General features: G+C 36.6%; 1 protein-coding gene and 1 non-coding gene across 4 annotated transcripts; both read right to left on the bottom strand.

The window, feature by feature from the left end:
* IFI44L (interferon induced protein 44 like) lies at positions 1-17,700 on the bottom strand. Of its 3 annotated transcripts, XM_015066282.3 has the most exons (9): positions 17,543-17,700; positions 14,684-15,173; positions 14,108-14,156; positions 12,950-13,145; positions 9,368-9,520; positions 6,441-6,612; positions 1,770-1,870; positions 1,286-1,457; positions 1-540 (listed from the first exon to the last, which is right to left on the bottom strand). In XM_015066282.3, exons 2-9 carry the CDS (start codon positions 15,159-15,161, stop codon positions 518-520), a joined length of 1,344 nt encoding a protein of 447 aa, XP_014921768.2. In that variant the 5' UTR covers positions 15,162-15,173; positions 17,543-17,700; the 3' UTR covers positions 1-517. The 3 variants fall into 3 exon arrangements, with proteins under 3 accessions (XP_014921768.2, XP_053070273.1, XP_053070274.1); XM_053214298.1 differs by lacking the exon at positions 1-540 and having other exon boundaries at positions 995-1,457; XM_053214299.1 differs by lacking the exons at positions 1-540; positions 17,543-17,700 and having other exon boundaries at positions 995-1,457; positions 14,108-14,294; positions 14,684-14,821.
* Positions 8,169-8,275, bottom strand: LOC113599729 (U6 spliceosomal RNA). The gene has a single exon (XR_003420629.1). It is a non-coding gene; the product is annotated as a U6 spliceosomal RNA (small nuclear RNA).
* Positions 17,701-18,566: the final 866 nt, after the last annotated feature.

Genomic DNA, 18,566 nt, shown 5'->3' with positions numbered 1-18,566 from the left:
AATACCTGTATAAGACAACCTTCTTGAGGTGCCTGGGTGGCTCAGTCCATTAGTGCTGGACTTTAGCTCAGGTCATGATCTCATGGTTGGTGGGTTTGAGCCCTGAGTCGGGCTCTGTGCTGACAGCTCAGAGCATGGAGCCTGTTTGGGATTCTGTGTCTCCCTCACTCTCTACCCCTCCCCCACTCATGCTCTTTCTCTTTCTGTCTCTCAAAAATAAATAAACATAAAAAAAAATTTTTAAAGACAACCTTCTTATTGCCTTGCACTAGTAAGTAGCCTCATTTGATCAGTCTACTTGGGAGACATGGCTAGGATGGTTTGGAATTCAATTAATGAAAATCAGGCATGAGTTCATTAAAGGAAGAAGCTTTGTTTTTGTTTGTTTGTTTTTCACAAAAATAGCACGTAAGTCCTTAAGAAATATTTGCTTTTTTTAATTCCCTTAAATTCATATCTTCATCCAGAGATAAATGAAACATTCTCCCTCCTTTATCCATTTCTTGTCTCTGGCATTTCATTTTCTTCCAGCCTTCCTCCCTGTAAGGAGGAAAAATTTAAGTACATGTTATCACTCTGGGGAAGTTGGGAGGGATGCATAATGGCAAACATGCTTACTCCTTGTCAGGCACTGTGCTAAACTCTGTCATACAAATGTGCGTAAAATCCAAACCCTGCTTCTTGAAGAACTCACAATCTAGGGAACTAGACATCCATGAAATCATGTTTAAACTATTATTCAATGTATTAGTACCCACATAGAGCTTTACATACAGAGCTATAGACAAACACATAAGGAGACAGTTAATTTTGCTGGGGAGGTTTAAAAGGTGTCACAGAAATTAAAATCATAAATAGTGCAGGAATCCAGAGGGTGGTCTGCAGTGGGGCATATCTTGGCCCACCAGTGCTCAGGATTGGCCTTTCAGCTTGAGGTCCTAGAAGAAACTGTCAGTTAGATGCTGTCAGGGACCGAAGGTGAAACATGAGTGAAAGCAGAAGTCATAAAGAGGCTGTCAGCAGAGACTGACTCTAACCAGGGCATGCCAATCCAGGTTTGGGCCAAGTATCAGAATCAAAGCAACTGATGTCACATGTAGAGCTGAACACTCCTACAATTTTACCTGAAAACAAAAGGAAAAGAATAGAAACAAAGCACATATCCTAACATGGTTGTCAGGTCTAGAGCAACCAAGTGGGCACCAGCCGTCCAATAAGGTAGAACTCAGGGATTTTCAAAAAATACCAATGCTTTATGACAAGAGTGGAAAAGGGGCCAGATTACCTGTTTCAAGAGGCAAATCCTCTAAAATGTCATCCACTATCCGTAACATCTGCCTCAGGACAAACAGGATCAGAGTGTCCTTCAAAGGGTCCAGCTCCAACTCTGATGCATAATTTTCAACCATAAAGATATTATAAATAGGAATATCTAGCATTTTGCTGACTTTTATTATCTGTGGAAAAATTAATAAGCATAACTCATATCTGAAAAAGGACTAAATTCAAATATAATTCAAGAAAGAAACTGAAAAAGCAATAGCTTGATAAATTATCTTCTGAATATAATTATAATGCAGATAATTATTATTTTAAAGTAGGACATAAACTTGAATTAATCAGGCAATTGATCCACTTCTTCATTTGCCTGTTCACATTTGTAGTGTGAACACACACACACACTCACACACCCATACATCCCCCCCACACACACACACACACAATATAACACTATTACAATAATGCCTGGTTAGATATATATTCTTTACCTGGTTTTGGGACGTCATAGAATTATTCATGTTTAAAAAGTTGTCTTGAAGAATTTCACTGCACTTATCAATTTTAGTAAGCAAGACCACAAGTGCTGTACCTATATCAAAGAGATAAATCAGCGATTTTGTATCATAAACAGTAACGTGTCAACAAGGCAATTCAGTATGTGTGAAAGCAACTCTCTGTGGGGTGAAGATTTAGAGAATGAAATGTCCCCAGTAAATGGCAATATGGAACCTGAAGTTCTTCTAATAGGAGAAATGATCTTTTCTTCCAAAGTGAGATATAATTTCTAAATGCAACTGAATTCACACTATGTTGCAATCATCTACCATTCCAAATAGTGTGTTTTAAAGTGATAAGGTGGGGTGGGGGGCAGGGTGGTTGCTGGATATTGAAGAGCAAAAAAGACCCCAGAAAGTGAAGATCGTGTGAGAGTATTTGTAAAAACAAAGCACACTGATTTCACAGTTCTACTAAGGACTTCTTGCCCTCTCCCAATCAGCAGCTAACCAAATCAAAAGCCTTTTTACTAACACCTGCTTCCCCAGGAAAAAATATTATAAAACTAAGATTTCCAAATGCCATTCAAGAATGTCCCTGAGGTTCTTTACAAGAGCTTTCAGTATTTTCCCCTTACGTGAATCATATATATGAGTCATATATATGATATAGATATTCCCTCTCTACCCGCTTTGTTGAGTTTTTATCATAAGTGGATGTTGAGCTTGTCAAATGATTTTTCTGCATCTATTGATATGATTTTATCCATCATTTTGTTAATGTAGTGTATCACATTGATTGATAGGTGAATGTTGAATCATCCTTACATCTCTGGAATTAATCCCACTTGTTTATTGTATATGATTCTTTTAATCTATCATTGAATTCAGTTTGCTAATATTTTGTTGAAGATTTTTATGTTTCCGCTTATTAGGAATATTAGCCTGTAATATTCTTTTCTTGTGGTGTTCTTGCCTGGTTTTGATATCAGGGTAATGCTGATCTTCTAAAATGAGTTTGAAAGAGTTCCCTCCTCTTCTACTTTTTGGAATAGTTTGAGAAGGATTGCTATTAATTCTTATTTGAATGTTCAGTAGAATCCACCAGTGATCCCATCTGTTTCTAGACTTTTGTCTGTTGGGAGTTTTTTGATTACTGATTCAATATCCTTCCTCATATTTGGTCTGTCAAGATGTGCTATTTCGGGGCGCCTGGGTGGCTCAGTCGTTTAAGCGTCCGACTTCGGCTCAGGTCACGATCTCACGGTCCGTGAGTTCGAGCCCCTCGTCGGGCTCTGGGCTGATGGCTCAGAGCCTGGAGCCTGCTTCCGATTCTGTGTCTCCCTCTCTCTCTGCCCCTCCCCCGTTCATGCTCTGTCTCTGTCTCAAAAATAAATAAAACGTTAAAAAAAATTTTTTTTTAAAAAGATGTGCTATTTCTTCATGATTCATGAAGGATACATGATTCATGAAGGATACAACAGAAGGTTGTATGCTTCTAGGAATTTATCCATTTCTTCTAATTTTGTTTGTGTATAATTGTTCATCGTAGTCTCTTATGATAATTTGTGTTACTGTGGTATCAGTTGTAATATCTCATTTCTGGTTGTGTTTATTTGGGTCTTTTTTTTTTCCTGAAATTCAGTGAAAGGACTCCCACTTCTGGACCAAATGGAGCCAATATACTTTTCCCTATTCTTCCTTCTAAATACAACTAGAAACACTAGACATTATTTATAAATCAAACACAAACATTGAAATGTGGAGAGAATAACAAAATAACAGAAATTGGCTAAGGACCACAGGATCCAACGAAAAATATGGTGGTGAGTTCTCTAGGCTTTCTTTTTACTTCAAATAGCCTATATTGGCTGCTGGAGAAGTGCACAACTAAGGAATGCTAATTGGAACTGGTGAAAAGAAAGGGAAAGAAAGGAACAAAAGGGAAAAAGAGGGAAGGGAAGGAAGGGAAGGGGAGGGGAGGGGAGGGGAGGGAAGGGAAGGGAAGGGAAGGGAAGGGCAGGGGTCCCTCCCCTCTAAAAACCAGAAAAAAGAAAGCTAATTATATCCAAATCAAGAAGATGAAAGAAACCCTAAGGAGCAGAAATCAAAGAACAAACTAAAAACAGAAAAACAATTTAAAACATAAATGAAACAAAGACATGGTTCCTTGAAAAGAACAATAAAATTGGCAAACCTTTAGAAATAGTGACAAAGAAAAACAAAAGAAAAGACACAAATCACCAATATCAGGAAGGTCACAGAGATATCCCTACAGACCCTACAGATGTAAAATGAATAATAAGGAAATGCTATGAACAATTCTATCCACATAAATTTGACAACTTAGATGGAATGAAATGAACTAAAGTCTACAAACTATCCCAACTCACCTAATATGACATAGATTAATAGCTTGATAACTATTTTAAAATTAAATTTTTGGTTTTTTAAAAACCCCTGAAAAAGAAATCTCCAGACTCAGATGATTTCAATGGAAAACTCTACCAAACATTTAAAGAGAAATTAACACCAATTCTTCACAATCCTTTCAAGAAAATGGAAGAGGAACACTTCCCAACTCATTTTATGAAGCCAGTGTTACCCTGACACCAAAACCTGACAAAGCATCAGGAAAAAAAAATACGAATCAATATCCTTCACTAATTTTTAATAAAATATTATCAAATAGGATTTGGCAATATATGAAAAAAATATGTTTCATAATACATGGGATTTATTCTAAGGAGACAAGACTGGCTCAAGATTCAAAAATCAATGTAGCCCATCATATTAAGAAGATAAAGAGGAAAATTTTTTCATGATTATATCAATCTATGGAGAAAAATTATTTGATAAAATTCAACATCCATTCAGGACAAGAAGGAAAAAAAACTCAGAAAACTGGGAATAAAGAACCTCCTCAAATTGACAGAGCACAACTGTAAAAAATATATATATACGTATAAAAATATATATATGGCTAACATCATAATGGTGAAACACTGAATACTTTCCCCATAAGATCAAAACGCCACAAGGGTATGTGCTCTCACCACTGTTATTCAACACAGTACTGGAACTTCTAGCCAGAAAAATATGACAAGAAATGGAAATAAAAGGCATACAGATTAAAAACAAAACTATCCCTATTTAAGATGGTATGAAAATCCCAAGGAATAAAAAAAAAACTTTTGTAGAACTAATAGGTGAGTTCAGCAAGGTCACAAGAAACAAGATTGACATACAAAATTCTATTGTAAATTGATATACCAGGAATAAGCATCTGGCAGCCAAAATTCAAATATGATATCATTTTTAAAAAATTAGATACGTAGGTATAAATTTAATAAACCACGTGCAGGACTTGAATGTTAAAAACTGTGGAGAACTTGTGAAAGAAATCAAAGATCTCAATAAATGGAGAGACATATTATGTTCATGGATTGGAAGACTCAGCAGAGTAAAGATGTCAATTCTCCCCAAAATTTATACATGTGGTTAATGTTATACATGTGGTTAATGTAATTATACATGTGGTTAATGTAATGTAATTACAAGCAAGATTTTTTGTAGAAATAGACAAGGTAATTCTAAAATTCCCATGGAGGATGAGTTAAAGATGGCAACATAGGAAGACCCTGACCTCATTTCTGCCTATGGACACAACAAATTTACAGCTACGTATGGAATCACTGTGCTCTGAAAAGGACCTAAGAACTAGATGACTAGCATGTCCACAACAAAAAAACACAAAAGTAGTGCATCCAGAAGGGTATGAGAGGCAGAGACACTGCCCAGGATCCCACTGCAGATGCAGTGACCTCACAATCAGGTGGGATCCAAAAAAATTCAAACTCTTTCTCAAGGGAATGAAGGGACTGTGCCCCACATCAGGCACCCCAATGTTGGGGGCTGACACCAGAAAGACAAAATGTCTGGTCTTGAAAAACAATATGGGATTAAGACCAGGGGAATCACAGAATTATAAACAACACAGATCCCAATCTTAAAGGGCCCCACACAAACCCAGTCGCCCTGACATCCAGTGAGAAAGCAACAGACTGAAAAGCACCCAGACCATAAATGAGGGTGACTCACTTAACTACTTTTAAATCTACAAATGTGATAAAACAACACAGGGCTACACACACACACACACACACACACACATAACAGTGGCAATTTTCTGGTTTTGATCTTCCTGGTCAGGTCAAGTAATATGAGGAGGTGACTTGCCTATCAAGCCACTGGAAAATCACACGTGACAAAAAAATATGTAAATGATCTCTGTCTGCTGTTGCCAGTAACCAATCTAGGACTCAGGAAATTCGGTAAAGGGTCCATAGGACCTCTCTGTATGCTCGTTGCAATTTCCTGTGAATCTATAATTATTTCAAAATAAAAGATGTTTTAATTTTTTTTAATGTTTTAATTTATTTTTGAGAGACAGAGAGAGACAGAGCACGAGTGGGGAAGGGGCAGAGGGAGACAGAATTTAAAGCAAGCTCCAGGCTCTGAGCTGTCAGCACAGAGCCTGACTTGGGGCTCAAACATACAAACTGCAAGATCATGACCTGAGCGGAAGTCGAACACTTACCCAAGTGAGCCACCCAAGTGCCCCTCAAAATACAAGTTTCTTTTAATAAGGACAATGAGACTCACCACAGTTTAAGACCTCTTTTTGAACTTCTTTGAACTTTGCCACCTCCTTAGAGGTGATAGAACTGATAGAGTTGATATCTAAGACATAGGCCACACAGTGAATCTTGTCCTTCAGTGACGGAGAGGCGATGAACACAGGATGGTCTGGCGTAATTGATTTATGGGGGCTAAACTGTTATAGAAACATAAGGTAACATTTAGAAAGTCTTTGCTGACTTCATTAAAACACATCCATGCTTGAAATGCGACTACCACTAACCTCCAACCCAAAACCTTCCTCCCCCTAGCCACTTTTTCCCCAGGTTAATTAGTAATCCCCCTTCCATACTTCCTCTTCACTATGAGTGTAATGTTATTATATCTTTCGTATAGAAAAACCACTTCATTGTTTTGGCAAAAATTATAAGTATCCATACTTTACATTATCCATAATGGAACTATTTCAGAAAAATGCAAACAATGTTTGTTTAAAAAGTTAACTTCAGAGGCTCCTGGGTCACTCAGCTAGGTGAGTGTTCCACTCTTGATTTCAGGTCAGGTCATAATCTCATGGTCTTTTAGGTGGAGCCCCACAGTTGGGCTCCACACTGACAGGATGGAGCCTGCTTGGGATTCTCTCTCTCTCCTTCTCCCTCTGCTCCTTCCCTACTCCTGTGTGCACGAGTGCTCACGCACACTCGCTCTCTCTCAAAATAAATAAATAAATATATTTTGAAAAAGCTAATTTCAATTCCCAGTCTCCAGAAAAAAAAAATGACCATTGACATTGGTTACACATCATTTAAGACTTTAAACATTTTGCATACTTAAATGGACTAATGAATAGAGGAGAAAAACGGAGGGGGGATGGGAAATGCCATTTAAAATAAAATGCCATAGGGGGCACCTGGGTGGCTCAGTCCATTAAGCCTCAGACTTCAGCTCAGGTCATGATCTTGCAAGTTTGTGAGTTCGACCCCCACATCAGCTCTCTGCTGTCAACACCAAACCCGCTTCAGATCCTCTGTCTCCCTGTGTCTGCCACTCCCCTGCTCACACACTCTCTCCGAAATAAAATAAACATTCAAAATAAAATAAAATAAAATAAAATAAAATAAAATGCTATAGGAGTACTTGTTCAGCTCAGTCAGAAGAGCATGAAATTAGGGGTGCCTGTGTGGCTTAGTCAGTTCAGCATCTGACTTCAGCTCAGGTCATGATCTCACAGCTCATGAGTTCGAGCCCCACGTCAGGCTCTGTGCTGACAGCTCAGAGCTGGAGTCTGCTTCAGATTCTGTGTCTTCGTCTCTCTCTCTCTCTGCCCCTCCCCAGCTCGAGCTCTGTCTCTCTCTCTCTCTCTCAAAACTAAATAAACATTAAAAAAAAAAAACAAAAAAAAAGAGCACACAACTTGATCTCAGGGTCATGAGTTCGAGCCCCATGTTGGGTGTAGAGATTACTAAAAAAAATAAATTAAAAAAATAAAATAACATAATTTCTTTAATTTTACAGAAGAAAAAGAAACTAAAGAGAAACAGAAGAAAAATCCCAAATTCCAAGTTAACATCTTCATACCAAGAATGATAATCTTTCTAGGATTAAGAAAATAGATTTAAAACTACAGTACAGGACTAGGTTCATTATTTTTTTTTCGAATAATATCAAATAACTTTATTTCCCCTCTGTGCTTTTCTAGTAATTTTTTTTCAATATATGAAATTTATTATCAAATTGGTTTCCATACAACAAAAAAATATGGAACGCTTCACAAATTTGCGTGTCATCCTTGCGCAGGGGCCATGCTAATCTTCTCTGTATCGTTCCAATTTTAGTATACGTGCTGCCGAAGCGAGCATAGGTTCATTATTTTTTAACTATATGTTTCAATGCTGAACTGAGTAGATTGCCTCTCTGTTGTGAAAAACGAAGGTGTTAGTAGGCTCACAAGTTCTCCAATCTTTCTGCTCTGTCCCACCTCCTTATATCTTATGTCTCCGTAAATTGTGAGGATGAGAATTACGTTCCTAGTTAACTATGTGTTTCAATTAGCATAGCATCTGTAACAAAATAGGTTTTTAATAATATTTTTTTTAATATATGAGTCCATAGTTAAGGTTTCCAATCAAGCACAACTGAGCGGCAACAGAAGTCACGTTTAGAAATTGAGGCTGATTGTATCACACCCAATGCCTAAAAGAAAGGTGATAATAATGGTTGACTTTTTGAGCATTTAAAGTACATTCTCTCATTTATCTTTGCAGGCACTCTACAAAATGGGTTTTATTATTACCTACATTTCACACATAAAAAAGTAAGACTTGCAGAGACATATATGTAACTTCATTATGAGTACACATCTAATTAGTGGCAAAGCCAACCTTTGGATGTAGGTATTTAGGTAGCATTTAAGTGGTGAAACGTAAGTACTTATAGTATAACAATATCACACTTAAACAAAAAGTGGTTAAATGTTCCAATATTTTGTCTAAGTGATCAAAAAAGTGCATGAGGTTAAACTATTACTTTTCTACTTATTTTACATTATTGTAAAGAGTGATATAGGAACAATCTTTTCCTGAACGTTTTCTGAAATTTGTATAAGTAAAATACTGCTTTTGACTGTATTTCTTTCTTTTTTTTTGAGATTACCTTATTTTTTTAAGTAATCTTTGTGCCCAATGTGGGGCTCAAAATCATGACCCTGAGTTCAAGAGTCTTAAGTTCTACCAACTGAACCAATCAGGCACCCCAGCCTATATTTTTTAATGCCATAGAAAATAAGTTCTTCTACTTTACTTATATGAATATTTATTCATTTAAAAGTAGAGTAGGGTTGGTTGATGTTGAAAATACCTTATAACAGTTGAAATTGCCTTATAGGGTAAAAATTTAACAAAGAGCATTGATGGAAATGATTTGAAAGGTTTTCGAGATTGGAGAATTCTTACCTCATACCTGTCTGGCACACAGCCTTTTAAGATGTGGGGTATATCATCCACACACAATCCTACTCCCTCTTCCTCATGTAGCCCCATGGAGTCACACAACATAAATGGCAGATATTTGCCATCTTTCCCATCTTTAACGGAATAAATCCTATACTATAAAACAAAGTATATCAAATGTAAAAATTCGTTCTTCAACAAGCATTCAAGACATGACAATAGAAAGAACACAGGGTGGTTAATATCTAACACTGTGGTCCTCAAACATTTTAGTCTCAGGATCACCTGATACTCTTAAAAATTACTGAGAGTCTCAAAGAGATCTTTATTTATGTAGATCATATCTACTGACATTTAACATACTAGAAACTGAAACTGAAATAATTTTAAATATTTCTTAAATCATTTTAAAATACAATTATGAATTTATTGCATGTTAACCCAAATAACATTTTTACAAAAAAATTACTTTCCAAAAAAATATTAAAAACAGCAGGATCAATTTAGTTTTTACAATGCTCTTTAGTATCTGGATTAATAGAAGATAGCAGAATTCTCATACCTGCCTCTGAATTCAGTCTTTTGTGATAGATCATTTTGGTTGAAGTATATGAAGAAAACCTAGTCTCACGTGTATATATGTAGTAAGAAAAGGAGAGAGTATTTAATTTAACAGCTTTCAGAAAATTGTGGATATTCCTCATTAATAATGCATCAAAGCTCAACAAGTGATCATTTCTCAAAGGTTAGCTGTAATGTGGAATCTGTCATATTTTCATACTCAGTTACATTAAATTCATTGATCTATCCTACATTTTGAATACACTTTGTATCCATGCATGGCTTAGTAACCCAATGCATTTGTTTATTTGAAAATATTGGTTCACTGGCTTACCTAGATCTTCCAAATATTGGCACATTTCCCTGGACAATATTAAAACATCATACTTTTTACTAGCACCGCTAATCTTACCAGATAAGTCTTTAAGTCTTAGGAAGTTATGAAGCTCAAAATGGTGGATACAAGCTGCTCAAAGTTCTAATTTTCTTTAAAACTCAAATGTTACCATTGGCAACAAACATCGTTGGTTGGTTGTTTTTCTTGAAGTGATATGCTCAGTTAGTGCATTTTCCATGAATTTCTACTGAATAGCTACGTATGAATAAGCAAGCCTGCCAATTGTCTTCTCAATTAAAAATGATGTTACCTGAGAAAACTTCAGCTCACAACTCAATTGCACCAGTGTCTTTGCTCAGCAACCACCACATTTTGGCATGCCTTAGAAACCCTTTATATGTACTTCCCATTTCATCACACAAAATATTAAAATAATGTGTTCTCAAAAGCTGAGTTTAAATAAAATCCATGTTACTTATTCATCAGTTACATTCTTAAGTGAAAGCATTTTGTTTGTTTTTCCAGCAAGCTGAGTGGTAGAAAGGAATACAATGATTACTAACAGTGTTTGGTGCCATTACTTGATTTGTGCAAAGGTGCCAGGCAACAAATAAAACTACATTTGTATGATAAGTTCAAATGTCCATACCCTACAAAAAGCAAAACCATCTTAGTATTATTATGAAAATAATGTTAAACTCACAGACCCCATAAAATTCTCTCAGGGACACTCAGGGGTCTACAAACCTCACCTTGGGAAGCTCTGCTTTAACAAGTCGTCTTTCCTTAATAAACACACTCAATCTGATACCAAGAGTATTTCTCGGAACTCTGAAAAATCTTTATTGGTCAAATATACTTCCAAATAGGCACAACTATGGAAGATTTAGGCAGAATCACAAAGAAAAATGCTAACTCCGAGATACCAAACAACAACTTGAATCACAATTCTCCCATTCCAACCAGGAAGCAGAGAACCCCTCTATGACCTATAGTAATCTGTAATGAAGTCAAAAGCTCCCATTGGTCCATAAGTCCAATGCCTAGGAGCAATACCACTGGATATTTTGATCTAAGTAAACGGGACTTTACTGGTGCCTCCACCGGAAAGGAATTACACAAAGCAGTAGAGTCACGTACTTAAAGTGCACTGTGTAATTTTAGTATCAGTAGGCACATTCATAGTTTTCATTAATCTGTTTCCTTCACAAATTGAGTTCTTCAAAGAGAAGGGTCCCTGAGCAATAAACTCCTGCTTCCTTGGGATGCCCGTGTGTCTCAGTCAGTTAAGCACCTGATTCTTAATTTGCGCTCGGGTCATGATCTGAAGGTTGGTGAGACTGAGCTCTGCCTCAGGCTCTGCACTGCCAGCACAGAGCCTGCTTGAGATCTTTCTCTCTCTCTCTCTCTCTCTCTCTCTCCTTTCCTCTCTTCTCTCTCTCTCTCAAAATAAGAAATAAATCATTTAAAAAATACATTGTTTCCTTGATAAATATTCTGTCCTGTATTCCTTCAGTTTATATAGTAGTATTTGCATTTCATTTGGACTTCAGGATCTACATCTTCTCTTAAAGTAATGTGAAAAGGAAGGAGATGAATCCTGTCCTGGTGAGTACCTCTACTACAGCATCTATCACAGTGAATAGTACTTATTTGTTTATTATCTACATTGAAATCCCTGAGTAATAAGACCAGTTATTTGTAGTTAGGTCTTTACTGCCAACACAGTATTTAACAGAAACATTTCCATCAATGCTTAATGTATTGAACTGCTGTTGCCGTATCTTTTGAGGCTAGACTAATAGATCAAGATAAAGCCAGCCAAGTAGATAGAATCTAGCCAACCTCAAGAAATAAAATGTGTTTCTTGAAAATCATAGAAAATGCCTTCAGTTATTAAATGTGACACAAAAGTAAAATGAGCCACGTCTGTCCGATGCAAAATTTTGTACTGACGGTGCACAGCACATTTCCAATCAGAAGATAACAATATTAGGTTGTAGCAATCCCAGAAAAATACAGTTTGATTATGAAATGTCCTATTCATTCCCCTTAATTTTTTTTGTTTGATTGTATAACATTGAGAAGCACAGAATGGGAGAAAGTTTTTCCACAATAATTTGTAGGTCTTTGGAGTAACAGTTTTAAAAATGGTATTAGTACTCCTATTTGTTTACAAATAGGATTGTGTTCACAGGAGCACTGATAGATTTACCCTTTGAAGGTTGACTCACCAAAGTGAATTGTTGCCTTGCTTTTCATGATCATTTCTTATAAAATGGTTTTGTAAAATGGAAAAGTGTTTCATTATTTTATTACAAAAAAAAAAAAGAGAAAAGAATTTTAATCCAGGTAAAACCATACGGGACATAAGTAAAAATACATTTCTAATATAACAGACAAAGACTTACACAAAGTTTTTTTAAATTTTAGGGTTGTATTCTACAAGTTTAAGCATTCTAAATATAAGTGCTTCTTGCGTGCATAAAAATGAAAAGCCTCTCAGTAAAACACAACTCAATGGAGGCAATTCAGATTCAACTTTTACTCCTGTTTTACATTTGATTTAGCATTTAATTGCGTGTAGGTGAGAAGATTAACATTCCTAGAGAATGGCAAAGAAATGAACAAATCTAATAACTGTAATCAATAAAACAAAACCCTCAGGAAATCCTTGAGTAACTCACCTGTTCAGTAATGCTGGTGTCATCAGACCCCACTATGGCTTGGCGAGTCAGACGGCCTTGGAAAACAGACTTCACTGAATTGATAAAACTAGACTTTCCAGATCCAACTGGACCCAGCAAGAGAATACAAATTTCTGAAATCAAGTCTACTTTGGGCTTGAAGGCTCTGAGCTCTGCTAGAAGCCGATTCCTCTGCCTGTGAAATAACATGCAGAACTTAAAACAGCCACACCCCCAGAGGAACAAGAGCACAATTCTCCTGAACCTTCTTTCCTTCCTTTTACAAGTATGTTGTAATTACTTATGTATTATTTGGGTATTAATGCCCATCTCTCATCTGATGTGAAATGGTCTATGGTTATACATTTTGTGCTTGAAGAAAATGCATTTATCTGTATCTTAATAAAGCTAAACTTTAACCAGCAACCAAATCACTGTTAAACTATTAGCCTTGACAACACAAGTCGGAGAAATATCAGCAACACTGAAGATGTGTGTTATTTCAGTAATAATATTATATTAAGGAGAAATAAAATATATACAATACCGATATTTATAAATTGGGGAAAGGAGGTTTGCTTTTATTTTTTTTTAATTTTTTTAATGTTTATTTATTTTTGAGACAGAGAGAGACAGAGCATGAATGGGGGAGGGTCAGAGAGAGGGAGACACAGAATCTGAAACAGGCTCCAGGCTCTGAGCTGTCAGCACAGAGCCCGACGCCGGGCTTGAACTCATGAACTGCGAGATCATAACCTGAGCCAAAGTCGGACGCTTAACCGACTGAGCCACCCAGGTGCCCCGGAGGTTTGCTTTTAAAACTTACTGAAATTACCCCAAAACTTTATTCCCAAGGAAAGGCTTCAAAGGAATTATCTGAAATAGTCATCTAGAAATTTCTGTCTGGAAAACTTTGGATCTAGCCAGCTCAAGTGAAAAAGAAAGTCAAATTGCTGTCAGGTAGATTTTTAAAGGTTCACAGTTGGTAGTCATTCTATTTTTGCTGTTGCTGTAAGTTGCCTCAAACATATTATTTAAATAATATTATAATTCATTTTTATCACCCAAGTTATATTTTTTATTTTATTATTTAATTTCCAATGTCATTTATAGAAGTGTTCTAAATAAAGTGAGTAATAGTCCAAAAACCTAACTTACTTTGAGGCTCTTGTTACCTTGCGCATATAGGTTGTATCATCCTTAATTCCTGTAGGAAATAAACATAGCATAATAAGGTTTTTAACTTGTCTTGCTAAATATGCCAAGTCAACCTTTTCAGTGGGCCAGCGAGTCTGCTTGTATAAACCAGGGCCGAGCTGTCCAGTTAGGAGTTAGTGTTGGTAACCTAGTGAAGAGAGAAAGGAAAATTACCCCCCTTCTAGGGAGGATAATTAACTCACTCTGCAAACTCTCACATAAGTATACCCAGAGGTCCTAGAGCTGACCCAAAAGGGGTCATATATCAAAACAAACCCCCGCTATCACTCACTTTCCATCTCCATCTCTCCACTTCCACTCCTCAACTGACTCTGTTCAAAGCTGCCTACACCTTCTGGGTAATACATCATAACCTCTATGCTTCCCAGGTTACATTTTGAAGTTTATGAAACAGTAATTTGATGGCATGAAACCTGACTGTTCCTCTCATTTATCCTTGTTCTTGTAGCTCAGTGATGACCAACAAATACAAAGAAAGACTAGAACCAGAATGTAGGATTATCTCATTTAACATACCTTCAACTCGAAAGACTTCATTTTCCAAATAAGTGAGGTCAGAGGAGATATGTACTCCTAATTCAGAGCTTAACGAAGGATGTATAGAAAGTTTGGTTTTGCTTGAATCTATACAGAACATCTCTTGATCAAAGGAACAAAATGTCAGTTGCCCAGAAGCAATTTTCACTTCTGCCTCTAGAACTGCAATTGCCATTTCTGTAGCTTTATTCCTTTGAAATGAAAAACAGAAGGAGGGGATTGGCTCTCTAAACTCTATACCTGGTGCAGGATAATGCCCAGGTATAAAGACCCCAATAATCTTATCATAAAAGTAAAGAATTGTTATAGTAGATCCCTGAAGCTGGCACCTATCAAGCAAACTAAAACTTGTATGTCCATGGACACTAGACTTATGAAGAAGTCTCAAGGAGACGTTTCCAAGCAGCTTTTGCAGACTTTTCTCCTCATTCCATGTCAATCTCGTTGTCACTGCCATGATTTTCTGTATCTGATAGAAAAACAATAATAGGTTGAGAGACTAGTTAGTATACCACAGTGGCTTAAAGTACAGATTTCTGCTTCTTCTAGTTCCAGTGCGTTATTTTTTTCTCCGACCCAATTAAAACATGTTGGTTGGATTACAATGTAAAAAAACAAAACAAAAAAAAAAAAAACACACACACACACACACACACAAAAAACAGAGATAGAACAATAGTAGGTAGATATGAAAAAAAAAACCCAGATAATTTAGAAATAAAAAATATCGTTAAAATATCATTAAGTTTTTTAAGTCAGTAGACAAATGGGCAACTAAATAAAGAATAAAGTAAAATTAAAATTAATAAATTAGAACACAGGTCAGCTAACTTTTTCTTAATGACAGATGTAAATATTTTAGGCTTTGTGGAACATATAATCTCTGCCATAATTAACTCAACATTGCCAATGTAATGCAAAAACATAGATGATATGTAAACAAATGGACATGATTATGTTCCAATAAGGTTTTTTTTTACAAAAACAAGTGGGTGGTACACAGGTCATGGTTTGCCAGCCCATGAATTAGAAGATAGGAAAGGGGAATTTATACATAAAACAGTTCACCGAGCAAGAAATTGAAATATGAGAGGAGTTAATAGACATGGAGGTCCCACAGTGGCAGGACAGACCATGAGTCATCATGCCAATTCTTTCAATTCTTTCAAAAACTAGAACACAGGTTAAACTGTAAATATATATATTTGAAAGCACTGAAGAGATAACAAAGGAGTGAAACTATGTCATTGGCTAAGATTTGGAAAAGAAGTGAAGATGGAGAGGGAAGCTTGGCATTTGGGAGCACGTTTCCCTGAGGAGCATCTGTGAACTTTAGAAGAGGTGCCTGAGATGCTGAGAAGTCAGGCAAAACTTTTGTTAGACTCACAGAGCTAGGGGAATATAGTGCAAGAAAGAGGGTGCGTTGGCAATCTTCCTCCCAAGCTGTGGGCAAGGATTCTGAAGCGCTACAGGGAAGAAAAAAGGGTGGCCTAAAAATGTACAGACTTAATTCCATCTCCTGGTAATTTCAGTCTCTGAGTGGGTTCACACACATGAAGATTGCCTGTGCCTCTAGTTGGAAGGCAGGAGCAAAAACAAATCTTGTCTGGATGAAGCGAACATTTTTCTAGCTTCAAACTATCCCCACAATGTTTTTAGATTTAGTGACTCACATTCATCAGAAACACAAAGCAGGAAATGAAACAACATGATAGAAAACCAAGAGAAAAAGCAAAATACAGAAATAAACCCATACTCTTTATTAATTTGTTTTGTTTTTCTAGATTCCACACATAAGGGAAATCAGATGGCACTTTTTTCTTTCTGACTTATTTCACGTACCATAATACCCTCTAGATCTATCCATGCTATTGCAAATGGCTTATCTCATCTCTTTTTATGGCTGAGTAATATTCCACAGTGCGTGTGTGTGTGTGTGTGTGTGTGTGTGTGTGTACCTCACATCTAATGGAAAAACTGTCTCTAATGGAAAAGTAGTCAAAGTATATGAAGATATTCACAGATGAGGTAACTCAAATCAACTATAAACACATGAAAAAAATGTTCAACTGTTCTAGAAAGAGAGCTGTAAATTAAACAATAATGAGACAGCAGTTTACATCCAACAAGGGGCCAGCAATACCAAGTTGACCCAAATATGGAGATTCAGTAATATTCACATTGTTTTGATGGACATATATCATTTTGAGGAGCAAGCATATTCATGGCAGCTTTGTTTAGGATAAATTAGAAGCCTGGATATATAAATTTTGGCATATTCACACAATGAAATACTTAGAGCACTGAAGTGACTGAACTAGGCCTATTTGTATCAACCTTAATAAAGCTCAAAAGACTAAGCAAGTTGAGAACAATACACTTAGTATGATAGCATTCATATAAACTGTTAACACAAAGCAATACTAGAGATCATGTTCAGATACAGAGGTATATGTGGCAAAAGCACAAAAACAAGCACAACAATAATTATACCGCAGTCTGGATAATATTTCCCTCTGGCAAGGAAGGGAAGAGAAAGGAGTATAGGAGAGATTCACAGGTAACTTCAACATTATCTGTAATGCTTTTGTTTTTTCAGGAGGAAAAAACTACTCTAATTAGATACATCATCTTAAGAATCTGATAGAACTTACTCTCTAGCATTCCCTGTATTTAAAATTTTCATTAAAAAACACAACAAATGAAAGAGAAAAGTATGATCATTAGCAGCCATTAGCAGCCATTTCACTCTGAAATTCATTTTCAAAGAAAGGAAAACAGGCAATTTTCTTTACACACAGCTAGGAAGAAGCATCAGATGGCAAAAAAATCACTTACCTGGTTTTAAGAGTTGGATGAAGCTTAAATGTAGTCTTAGCTGGATCCAGCAGCCACAGTTTGGAGACAGAAGGTTCTGCCGAGATCTGTGGCATCTGTGTTTGAAAGAAAGGAAAGTGAAACTCAGCAGCAATCAGTGGCCAGCATGAGAACGTCATTATGTTTCTTTTTCCTTGTTAGAGAGGAAGAGACAGAGAAAAGGAAAAAGAAACTAAGATTTCTGCCAAACCCATGAGAAAGATCTTTGGTCCCCTCTGTAGCCCACATGTAGGCACTCAGGAAATGATAATTAATAAAAACTGCCATAAAACCAATAGCCAACATTTCTGCACATTTTACTATGTGCTTGGCACTGTGCAACTGCTCGCATTTCCTAGTGTCTTCTCCAAACACGGTAAACACTCTTAGTATCTTTATTTCTCAAAGTATGCAAATGAAACTTAAGTGTGCAAGTTAATTCAGCTAACAGAGCGGCAGCACTGGCTGGTATTTAAAACCATCTTTCTACACTGGAACACACAGATAAAAATTTGGCTCTTCCCTAATTCATTTATAAGGCAGTGCACAGCTTCTTTTCCCATTTACACATTCAGTCATTCAACAAGGGCTTAGACCCTGGAGAAGGATAATGCTGAGTAAGATAAAAATAGTGCCCTCAAATCGTATGCTGTGCAATCAGGGAGATGGTCAGGTACACAGACAGGTATATTAGTGTTCCAAATGCTGCAAGAGGAGTAAAAACAAGATCCCCTGGGGACCGGAGTGACAGTGGCCTCACCTAGCCTTAGGGCACTAGTAAAAGCTAGCAAAGCAAAGTTCAGACTGAGACATGAAGTTATAGTCAGGAAGAAACTTCCTTCTTTTCCTCCAAGGTTTTTCCAGCTGGTTTGGGAATTAAACTGAAGGGAGACAGATTGACAGAAGGAAAAAACAAAGTTTTATTATGTGTGCCTGGAAGCCCAATAATAAAATTGAGACTCAAAGAAATGACAAAACAGGCAGTTTTTATACAATTTAGACAAAA

This window comes from Acinonyx jubatus, chromosome C1 (assembly GCF_027475565.1).
Source record: "Acinonyx jubatus isolate Ajub_Pintada_27869175 chromosome C1, VMU_Ajub_asm_v1.0, whole genome shotgun sequence".
Lineage (NCBI taxonomy): Eukaryota > Metazoa > Chordata > Mammalia > Carnivora > Felidae > Acinonyx > Acinonyx jubatus.
This window is presented reverse-complemented; position numbering and strand designations above follow the sequence as displayed.

Bases quoted from the DNA above. Each gene is read 5' to 3' on its own strand.
- IFI44L (XM_053214298.1), bottom strand. From the start codon at position 15,161: ATGGCAGTGACAACGAGATTGACATGGAATGAGGAGAAAAGTCTGCAA. The intron at 14,157-14,683 runs GTATGTTAAATG...TATTTCCTACAG, and splicing joins TGAAGTCTTTCGAGTTGAAG to GAATTAAGGATGATACAACC. The intron at 13,146-14,107 runs GTAAGTTAGGTT...GTTATTTCACAG, and splicing joins AAGGTAACAAGAGCCTCAAA to GCAGAGGAATCGGCTTCTAG.